This window comes from Zootoca vivipara, chromosome 13 (genome assembly GCF_963506605.1).
Source record: "Zootoca vivipara chromosome 13, rZooViv1.1, whole genome shotgun sequence".
Lineage (NCBI taxonomy): Eukaryota > Metazoa > Chordata > Lepidosauria > Squamata > Lacertidae > Zootoca > Zootoca vivipara.
Genome location: NC_083288.1, coordinates 35,817,713 through 35,829,344, shown reverse-complemented (window position 1 = coordinate 35,829,344; position 11,632 = coordinate 35,817,713). Strand labels below are relative to the sequence as shown.

At 46.3% G+C, this 11,632-nt stretch overlaps 1 protein-coding gene across 1 annotated transcript in view; it reads left to right on the top strand.

Annotated features, from left to right (window-relative positions):
• The first annotated feature begins 284 nt into the window (after positions 1-284).
• The window catches only part of PPP1R12C (protein phosphatase 1 regulatory subunit 12C), a 39,267-nt gene continuing 27,919 nt past the window's right edge, over positions 285-11,632 (top strand). Inside the window, exon 1 of the mRNA XM_035134590.2 lies at positions 285-800. Coding sequence (XP_034990481.2) covers positions 435-800 — 366 coding nt within the window. The 5' untranslated portion in view covers positions 285-434. The remainder of the gene's footprint in view (positions 801-11,632) is intronic.

Sequence of the window (11,632 nt, the reverse complement as noted above, 5' to 3'; positions counted from 1 at the left end):
AAACAAGGCCAAGTGCCCCCGCTTTCCATTCCCACCCGCACTTCTTAGGTTGTGCTTTTCGCTTTTTCCCTAGGGATTTGGTGTGTGTGGAAATGACCCTCCCGGCGTTGAAACTACAACTCCCACAATTCTGCGACGTTGGCCTTGCCGTGTGGGGCCGATGGGAATTGCAGTCCGACGGAATGTCTGGGAGGACCCCGACGTCTGGAGGACTGCACTTCCCGTCATGCCGCGCGGCGGCCGTACCCTTTTCCACATCCTCCTCCCTGTTGCTGCTGCTGCCGCCGACGCCCCCTCCCCTCTCGCTTCCGATACGGAAGCCGAGAGGCGTCGACGCCGCCGCCGCTGCTGCTGCTTTTCAGCCCAGGGCTAGAGCTGGGCCAGGAGGGCCGCCCAGCTGGGCTGGCGGCGGCAGCAGCGGCAGGAGGGGGAAAATGGCGGCACCGCTGCTGTCCCTCTCCGAGGGGGAAGGAGCCCGGGCGCGGCGGCGGGAGCAGCTCCGAGCCTGGGCGGAGGCCGAGGCAGCGGTGGCAGCAGCAGCGGCTGCTTCTCTGTGCCCGGCCCCGCCTCCTCCGGGGCTGCCGGTGGCGGCCGAGAGCGAGGCTGTGCCCGCGGCGGGGATGGGCTCCGGGTCCGCCGGCGGCAGAGGGGTTCGGCCCCGCGCTGTCCGCTTCGAGGCGGCCGCCGAGTTCCTGGCCTGCTGCGCCGGGGCCGAACTGGAAGCGGCGCGGGAGATGCTCAGCGCCGACCCGGGCGCCGTGAACGGGACCAACGCGGACGGCATCAGCGCCCTCCACCAGGTACGCGGCACCCCGATTTCAGCTCCCTGCCTCCCTCTCCCTGCTTTTGCCTTCTTCCCGTTAAGCTTCTTTCTCTCCTTTCCCCTGGCCGAAATAAGTGACAGGATCTCAAATCTGGAAACGGAACACCTTAGCGGAAAAGGGTGCCTCTGAACGTGCGCAGAGCGTCGTCCCACCCGTGATGGGAACTGGAGTCCAACAACTATAGGGCCAAAGTTTGGGGGAGGCTTGTGTAGAAAGTCGCCTGCCTTCAGCCCTGGCTTTGGTATAACTAATGTCAAGGGCTGGCTTAGGGTTATATGATGAGAGTACTTCTCAGCATCTAAGAAATGCTCCCCAGCCCTTAGTTTACTGTTGCCAATCCCTGGTTGTGAAGTGTATGGGGGTGGCCTCTGAGCATCTGCAGAGTATGTATTCTCTACCATTAAGCAGCTGCAACCAGCTCCACCCTATCTCTCTCTACGGATACACACAGGCTCATGTGAAATTAGAAGGATCTGTTCCCTTTTATCAGCTAATGGTTGGGTAGGTTTGAACCCCAACAGCTCTCTGTAAGATGAATGCTGCTCCAGGTCCATGCGCAAAAATTGCATTATATGAGGCTAGCAGTTGTGAAATTAAAATGAAGGTTTGATGATGCCCCAGTTTGGCATGTGATTACGGCTAAAGAACACTTTGCATGATAAATGTTAATGTAGCAGCTACCCAGTAAATGGAACTTGCACGGCCTGCAGGAACATCCTCAAGGAGGTTGTAAAGCACATCTCAATAACTTCTGGCCTGAGATTGCTCTCGGTCACTAGATTAATTGATTAATTATATGGTACACATATACATTCTGCTTTTATGCCATGTCGTACCAGTGACCATTCTCTCTGTCCCGATAGTGCCTGTCTTGGCTGGCAGTGCCATTCTCCCAGGGTTATCTGGTCCAGTTTATTAAGCTCTATTTCCACAGCAGATGTCAAAAATTCTGTGCCAAATTCCATGTATCAGTAGGATTGTGCTGATGATTCAGGTGCTGTAGTGCTTTCCCTGAAAAACGTCCCTGGTTCAAACTCCAGCAATTTCAGGTGGAATTGGGAAATGCTGTTGTTTGAAACCTCGAAGAGCAGCTTGCAATTTAGACATTACTGAGCAGGATGGACCAATTGTCTGAATAGATACTAGGCAGCTTCCTATGTTCCTTCTTAATATAATTCCACCTTTCACCTAGTGATGTAAGTCGCTTCCACTGTACAAAGTTGAGCTGCTAGTTCCATCACCATCATATAGAGATCAAATGCCACCATCTCTTACTCTTTTACTGGATAAATGATAACACAGATCAGAAACCTTGCTATGTTTGTAACCATACGTGGAAAGGGTGGAATAAACTATTTTCTACCAAACTTTAACAGCTACCAGTCTACTTGTAGGACTTTGGAACCACCTAACTGCAGGCTGTAGTTTTGAGAACAGTATATATATCCTGTGTGAATAGAGAGAGTATATGGGTAGAAATTGTAGGAGAGGGAAGCAACAGTGAGCTTACTGTAGTTGTGTGCTATAAACCTCCAAGCCAGACTGAAGACTTGGATGATGCCTTCATACAGCAGATTACCAAACATTCAAAAAGTCATAGGAGACTTCAACTACCCCAATATCTATTGGAACTCAAACTCTGCCAATAATGTAAAGTCCAACAAATTACTCCGTTGCCTCATTGACAATTTCATTTCCCAGTAGGTAGGAGAAGCAACTAGGGGGTCATCTATTTTGGACCTTGTCCTCACCAACAGTGGGGAACTGATCAATGAAGTGGAAGTACAGGAAACCTAGGGAGGAAGAAATTGTGGCCTCTTGGGTTTCATGATACAGAGGCAAGGGAAAGCTGAGTGTAGTTGGACATGCTTTTGGGACTTCAATAATCTGATTTCTGCAAGTTTAAGGAACTGCTGGGTGAGATACCATGGTCAGAAATTCTCAAAAAGAAGTGAGTCCAAGGTGGATGGGGGTGAAATATTGAAGGCACATGTGCAGACAATTCCAGCAAGAAAGAAATGTAACTAAAGAAATGGGTGGGACTGCATAAGGAGTTTACTGATGAGCTGAGATTTAAGAAGGGCATGTACAATACAGTATAAGAAATGGAAGGAAGGAGAAGTCTCAATGGAGGAGTACAGTATACACAAGTAGCCAACAGTTGCAGGGTGAATGTCAGGTGGGCCCAAGCTCAGAATCAGCTCCGGCTTTCATGAGACATTGAAAATAATAATAAAAATGTTTGTTCAGCTGTTTTCAAAACAAGAGGAAGAACAAGCAAGTGGTAGGTCCTTTGCATGAGAAATGCTGTTGAGTGGCAAAGAGAAGATGGAACTGCTCAACACCTACTTTGCTTCTGTCTTCATCCAAAAATAAAGCAGTGCCCAACCTGGTAATGGCAGAATAAATAATTACAGGTAACCAGGGGAATGACTGCACGCAAGCCTTTATCCTGTGCTTGACACTGTAAATCAGCCTTTGCCAAATATTGTGCCCTGTATCTGTTTTTGGAAGGCACCAGGTTATGCCTCTGAATACCAATTGCTGGGAATTGGCAGGTGGACTGAGTGTCTAGCTTGCAGGCTTCCCATGGGGGCATATGGTTCGCCACTGTGAGAGCAGGATGGTGGACTAGGACAATTGGCCTGATTCACCAGGCTCATATTATGTTGAGGTTAGCAGAATATCCTGTATGAACGCTTCGTGGTTTATGAATGGTTTGGTCGCACCCAACGACCAAACCATGGTGTGGTCAACCAGATGTTTGCTTTGGTGTCATGCCTTCCCTCCTTCCCCTTGTATTTCTCCCCATCGCTACTTGGTCCAGCCGAAATGTATTTGCCATTTTCAGACGAAATGGCAAGCCATGCTGTGCCTGAACCAGGAAGGGAGGGAGGGAATTTTAACTGCGGGGAGACAGTGCGAGTCCAAGGCACAGTTCCAGTGTGTTAACTGAGCCTTGTGTATGCTCAGAAGTAAATCCCACTGTGCTCATTGGGACTTACTCCCTAGTAAGCTTGTTTCAAGATTGCAGCCTGAGTCTTGATGTTATTCTGTTGGCTGGGTGGATGCATTATGCCCCCCCCCTCCTTGCAGCTCCCACCGAATTTATCATCCACAAAGTGTGCACATTATAGCTATGTGTGGAAGATCAGTTATGCCTGAAACAAATTTCCCTTTCCTGGGTTTCTCATTAGGAGGCTCTGGGAGTGCTGTCCCCTTCCATGCTCTTCTCCCGCCCCACAGACACACTCCTGGGTAATTTTCCATTACTTCATTTTCTAGATGCTGCTTGGCTCCTTGCCCTGGTCCCCATCCTCCCGCCATCTCCAAACACCAGTCTGTCAAACTCTGGCAGAGCGGGTGGTGGTGAAAGGAATGAGTCCTGGTCTAGGGAGAAGATGCAGCTTCTGCCCATGTGAGGGGTTCTACCTTAGGATTTAGAACTAATCATGGGGGAAGCCGTCAGCAAATGGGTTGCTAAGCCTTTCAGAAATGGTTTTGATTTGGAGCAGATCTCCAAGCCACAGAGCATGATGGAGGCACTTAACATACTAAGATTTCCACAGGTGGCTTTGGGGAGATTGGCCTCACTTAATCCTGCTGCAAAATAGAAATACAGTATGGAGATGTGATAGAAGTGAGTTGAGATGTGAGGGTTCTGAAGCACTTTGAAGATTGAAAGTTTGTGCATCCCACAGTTATGGAATTGCGGGGGCTGAAATTGGCTTCCTTTTCAAAACACACACAAATGAAACTTTCTAGTCTTTAACATTGTGAAATTTCAGAAACCAGTGGGAAGTTTGGGGAGGGTTTCCTGTGGTGTTGGAGTAGTTCTTCAGTATTCTTTTTTTATAGCTCTTCGCCTCTCTCCATGACCAGCTTGAAGCAAGATAAGTGATGTACTACGTGCAAACCTGTTTATTTTCCGTCAATTTCATTTATACAGTTTGAGGAATCCACATTTTCCTGGGAGCAGGATTTGGGTTAACTTTGCATTGAAACTTTTTCTTAATAGCAAACTCTTGAGTAATCACTGTGTGGAATCTTTTATTTCAAAAAGAGCTTGTGTGTTGTAGTCTAGTGGTTAGAGTGCCTGACTAGGACCTGGAAGCCCTGAGATCAAATCCCCACTTCGTCATGAAGCTCGCCTTGGGCCTGTCATTCTCTCCCAGTGGTAAAGGACGAAGGGGCAGGGAGGACAGCATTCATCTTATACTTAAGGGCGCTCTCTTCATTGACCATTCAGTTCCCAGGCATGTTTAGTGCAGGGCTGGGGAATGTGCAGTCCCTCCAGTGTCGTTGGACTCTAACTCCCATCAGTCTCAGCTAGTGTGGACAGTGGTCTGGCATGATGGGAATTGGAGTCCAAGAACATCTGGAGGGCCACAGGTTCCCTATTCTTCTTCTAGAAGCTTCATATGGCCATCCGTATTTATGGTCAGCTGACATCCAGTTGGCCCCCACAACAGAAGCATTTGCATGAAAGCGAAACATGTTTTTTTATTTGTCCAGGCTTTGGGGTCATAGGTGGCAGTGATTTTAGTAAGGTGGCAGTGGTTTCCGTATGATGGCATTACGGGTAGTTGTCACTGCTGAGCTTAGTCAAAGTTGCTGCGATCCTTTGGTTTTTAATTAATGGCTTTAACGTTGCATTCTTACTGTGTGCATGAACCAATGCAGCAGCCCATAAACTGAACAGGTCCTAAACAACCGTTTAGGTCAGGCATCCCCAAACTTCGGCCCTCCAGATGTTTTGGACTACAATCCCCATCATCCCTGACCACTGGTCCTGTTAGCTAGGGATCATGGGAGTTGTAGGCCAAAACATCTGGAGGGCCGCAGTTTGGGGATGCCTGGTTTAGGTTGTTAGCCAGAGGCGGAGCATAAAACCAACTGACTATCAAACAATCAAATAAAAGGCCATAGGTAGGGTTTATCTGTAAGTTTAATAATGCCTGGCTGGAGAATGTGGCACCCATGGCCCCACTGAACTGTGTTCGTTTTCTAAGCTGAACCGAGAGTCTTGTCTTCTAGCTGCCTCCCACTTGGCCTCTTGTTTCTTTGCAGACCCGTGAGTCCTCCGCTCGCCTTACGTTCCCAGAGCTATCATTGTGCCTGTCCTCACTGCTGGGTTGTGCCTCTGATACTCCTCTGGCTTCTGGCCAGGGCAGAATTTGGAACGGCCCAAACTTATTCTACCACGTTCTGAGAACGGCAGGGAGCATGGTGGATTTTGAAGCCTGTTTCTGCAACGTGGTTTCCCTGGATTTTGGAAAGGAAAAAAATAAGCCTGGGAGTTGGATGCAGGACCAGTTTCCAAGGTGTAGCCATAAATAGGCAGCACGGCGGGCAGGCATGGGATTCTTAAGTTTTTTGTTTTGTTTATTTATCTTATGTTCCGCTCAGAAGAGGGAATGGGAAAGGAGAAGAGAACAAGGGCAGGAGACTCTTCTTCATTGCAGACCTGCCATGGGTTAGATAGCTGGCTTTCACTCAGGCTAGTAGATGTCAAGGAATAAATCTCTAAATGGGTCGCAGGAACTAAAAAAAAAAGATATAAAAGGTGCTTCATGAATAAACACAACAAATTTAAATGTAAAATGAATATGGATAGATGTGCACACATGAATGATGGCCACTGTCTCATAACAATGACAACGATTTCTCCAAACACCTCATCTGGTTAAGACAATATCTCCTGGGTTGCATCCTGTTTCATACCTCGCCAGAACAAAAATGGAGAATTTTTCACAGATGGCCACTGTAGAGCCCCATATGGCCTCTTGTTTGATTTTTCAAAATTATGTAAATCTTGCTCATTTGGTATAGCTCTGCCACAAGTGCTTAATTGTCTTCTAAGTGCTTAGAAATGAGAGAGTGTCAGATTAGGTTTTCCCTAAGCAGAATCATCGGTGAAAATGCAGAGAGAGGCTAATGCATTCAGATATACCAACAATATAATCAAAATTCAGAAGACCCTATACATCTTATGCCATAGAGGGCTTTTCATCAGGGGACTATTTGCATATTTAGATTCTAAATATAAATATTTCCCTGACGAAGGGCTTTTTGGAAGGTACAGTTTTTGGAACAAACAAGTTTAAATAAAAGTCAGCTCCCCTCTGAATTCCAAAGAATGTACCTTCTAAATATACACGGTTCCCTTGACTTTTCTCAGGTGGGGGCTGCTGCTGAGAGGAGAGACTTGAGGTGTGGCAGAGACTTGGCCACAGTTTACCTCTCATGGTTCCAGTGGGGTTAAAGTGGAGGTGCAGAGCTTGGGAAGGAGGATTCCTGAACTCATTGTGAAGAAGCAGGGCCTAACAAGGAGAAATGTAGCTCTTTCGCAGCACAGTCAGTCAGGGAATGTTTCCGAAGAGCTTCAGCCAACACCAGCCGGTCTCTCTTGTTTGTGGAAAATGAAATCTTTGCATTCCAGGCAGTGGCTATTAATATCAGTGCTCGGCTGGTTGGGTGAAACAGTCGGCATCTTTCTCCGTGCCTAGTAACTCCTTCCCTAGTTGAACCCAGGCTGCGGGCAAGGATGACGGCATGGGGTCTCCTTTGTCCCAAAGCCCATGCAATGGAGAGTGGGAGCAGGGAGAAATTCCAGTGCATCCCTTTCTTCAGGGGGATCCAGTCCTAAGTCAGAGTGGGTACAGTTTGAACCAGGGTTCACCCAAACACAGCCTTGGAGCCCAATTTGAACACAGTGATTAAACACAGTGATTATTATCCTGGAAAAATGGCTTGAGAATTTTAAATGCAACAGGCTAGATCAAGGGTAAGGTAAAAAGGTAAAGGACCCCTGACAGTTAAGTCCAGTCGCAGACGACTCTGGGGTTGCGGTGCTCATCTCACTTTACAAGCCGAGGAAGCCAGCGTTTGTCTGCAGAAAGTTTTTCCAGGTCATGTGGCCAGCATGACTAAGCCGCTTCTGGCGCAACAGAACACCGAAACCAGAGCAGCGCACGGAAACACCGTTTACCTTCCCGCCGGAGCGGTACCTATTTATCTGCTTGCACTTTTTTGAGTGCTTTCAAACTGCTAGGTTGGCAGGAGCTGGGACCGAGCAACAGGAGCTCACCCCGTCGCGGGGATTCGAACTGGCAACCTTCTGATTGGCAAGCCCAAGACACTCAGTGGTTTAGACCACAGCGCCACCCGTGTCCCAGATCAAGGGTAGTCGACCTGATAACTGCCCAGTATTGCTGGACTACAGCTGCCATCATCCCTGACCATTGACTATCCTGGCTGGGACTGATGGGAGTTGGAGTCCAACAACTTCTGGAGAGGACTACATTAGCTGACTTTAAGCTAGATTGTGTGATTTGATTCTTATGTTTCTTTTCTTTCTCACACTAGCAAATGCAGACTGTCAGGGAGGGACCGTTTCTCTTTTCTTTTAACTGCTCTATTGGTTTTAAAACTGTATAACACAAAGAGTCAATAGATGTTAAAGACAAAGTAAAAATAAACATTCATTCCATAGTTGATACTTGTTGTGTACATCAATTTGCGATTAGATTCAGCATGACCTCCGATCTCCCTATTGTGTTCCCAAATTGCATTCTTTAGTTACGCACTTAACTTGTATCTTCTCTACGTTATTCTAATTACTTTAAATTTATAAAGTTGTCCTATTATACGCAGAAACTCAATCAAGACCTGCCAACGGATTGATATTTTGGCAGTGTTCTTTTAGGTAGACTCTGTACCCGGTTTCCCCAAAAATAAGACATACCCATAAAATAAGCCGTAGCAGGATTTCTAAGCATTTGCACAATATAAGCCATACCCCAGGCATCCCCAAACTGCGGCCCTCCAGATGTTTTGACCTACAACTTCCATGATCCCTAGCTAATAGGACCAGTGGTCGGGGAAGATGGGAATTGTAGTCCAAAACATCTGGAGGGCCGAAGTTTGGGGATGCCTGCCATACTCCAAAAATAAGACATAGTGATAGGCGCAGTTCTGGAGGGCACCAAGGAAGAGGTGAGGCTGGGTGTGTAATAAAAATAAGATATCCCCTGAAAATAAGCCATAGTGTGTCGTCTTGAGGAAAAAGAAATATAAGACAGTGTCTTATTTTCGGGAAAACACAGTATATATCCCATTCGCTGGTAAATTTTTCACCTGTAACGTCTTGTAGCCTTGCTGATAGTCTCACTAGTTAAGCATACTCTCTCAAATAATTTTGCCAGTCTAATTTGGTTGGGAAAACTTCTCCCTTCCAGCCTTTTGCGATTAGAATTCTGGCAGCTGCTGTGGCATACATGAAAACTCTCCTGAACTTCTTTGAGATTTCGTTACCCGTAATTCCTGGCAGGAAGGCCTTGTGCTTTTTAGGGAAAGAGCATTTTAGACATTTTCTTAAGTTCGTTATAGATCAGGCATGTCCGAAGTCTGCTTTGGGGACTTAATCCGGCCCCTGAGGCAGTTTATTTCCTGGGGTAAAATCCCCCCAAAAGCTCAACAACTTTGGTCGGCCCTCTACCGTGTTTCTCATATTATAAGACACGTCTTATATTTATTTTTTCCTCAAAAAAACACACTATGGCTTATTTTCAAGGGATGTCTTATTTTTTTCCTCCTCCTGCCGCAGGCGGCATTGCTGCTGCGCCTATCACTATGTCTTATTTTCGGGGTATGGCTTATATTCCTTGAATGCTTAAAAATCCTGCTATGGCTTATTTTATGGGTATGTCTTAAAATATGAGAAACAGGGTACAGTGGAACCTCGGTTTATGAACACCTCGGTTTATGAATTTTCGGTTTATGAACGCCGCAGACCCATCTGGAACGGATTAATTCACTTTCCATTACTTTTAATGGGAAAGTTCGCTTCAGTTTATGAACAGACTTCCGGAACCAATTACACCCATGTTTCAGTTTATGAACGCTTCAGTTTAAGTACTTCGCGGACCTGTCTGGAACGGATTAATCCACTTTCCATTACTTTCAATGGAAAAGTTCGCTTCAGTTTATGAACGGTTACTCCGCGGACCGTCTGGAACGGATTAATCCACTTTCCATTACTTTCAATGGGAAAGTTCGCTTCAGTTTATGAACGCTTCAGTTTATGAACAGACTTCCGGAACCAATTGTGTTCATAAACCGAGGTACCACTGTACACATGTTCACTTCATCAAATCTGGCCCTCTTTGGAAAAAGTTTGAGCACCCCAGATCATTTCCTAACACTCTCTGATCTTTTTACAGTTCCACCACATGTGGATCAATGTGCCTTCCGCCTCAGGGAGGGACCATTTCTCATTGGGTAGAGCACATGTGTTACCTGCATATCCGATCTTCAGTTAAGGGATCAGATGGCGGGAGAAGCCTTACTCTGACTAGGATCCTAGAGAGCTGCTGTTAATCAGGGTAGTTGTTGTAGGTTAAGATGGTTAAACCAACTCTCTCCAAAGAACCTGGGAGTCTTTTCTCCCTAATACTCTTCTGAGAGGACTCTGATCTCCCAAGTTCTCCATGCTTTCATTCACTTGGTGTTTCTCTTTTTTTGAAAATAACTCAAGATGACATGACCCAAATTCTTACTTCAAGGCTGCTCGATACGATACACCCACATAACTGTCGCTTGTTGCCTGAACCAGTTTTATTCTGCGTGGTCTCTTGACTGCAAATCCAAAGCCTGTTATTAAAGGCAGATGAAATCTTAGCAGAAGCTGCTGTCTTCAGTTCTGACGTCTTTTGTGTTGGAAGCAGAAAAGTAGCACAGCTGCATATTCCTGGCACTCGAAAAGACATCAAAGGCTCTTTGGTCCAAATTCTTTTCCTTTAACAACCCCCCCCCAAAAAAAAATATACATAAACTAGGGCTCAAAAGAGGTTGCAGGTTTCTGTGACACTTTTTTTTTTGAGGAATCCTGCAACACATCTGCGGTTTGGCATAGAATGTAGATCCGTGAGAATCTGAATTTAATCTTTTTGTTGTTGTTAAAAAAAGAAAAGCTAGTTACCCCTTTGCATTTTTAGGTGGATGTAATGCAGCTCCCCTTTGCACATAATGCCACCAAATTATGGTTGACGCTACACAAAAAAGCATTGTTTGTGCACTCCCTAATGTATTGTTTCATTTCACTCCAGTTCCCCAGTTAAGAGTGCAGCCCAGTTGATGTTGTATCTGATCCAAGGCAAACTCTGGTTCACTGTTGCATCCAAACCAGCAAACTGTGGCTTTCAAATGCAGTTTAGAGGGCATGTACAAACCACAGTTTGAGCCAAGACAAACTGTGGTGTAACAGCAAAACATGGTTTGGCATCTGGATCAAACACACTGCCCTTATGGAGTGTGATGTGAGTAGGGAAGCTATGGTCCTCCTTTGGTCTTATCCATCTGCTCATGTGATATATCTCATTTCATTTTGCCTCGCCTACACCAGGGGACTTGTGCCGCCTAATGAGTGGAGCTGAGACACATTTTTCAAGAACTGGCGGCTCCTAACTTGTGCTAAACTGGAAGTCAAATGACCAACCACTCCCCTGTGCAACTTGTATAAAATACATCAAAACATTCTAAGCGGAGCTCATGTTGCATAGAGACCAAGAGACTTAAGCTATGAATCAGAAACTGCCTGGTTCGAATCTTGCATCTTGCATGAGCTTACTAGGTGGCCCCTCTCTATCTCAGCCTCAGTTCATCCATCTGTAACATGGGGCATTGTAATAAACTTGCCTTGTCATAGGCAATGCACACGAACTGCTTTGAACTCTTGAAAGTGCTATGCCCATGTTTCCTGTTGTTTTTATTGCATGGCTGGGAAAAGCCACATCTCAGCTGGGCTG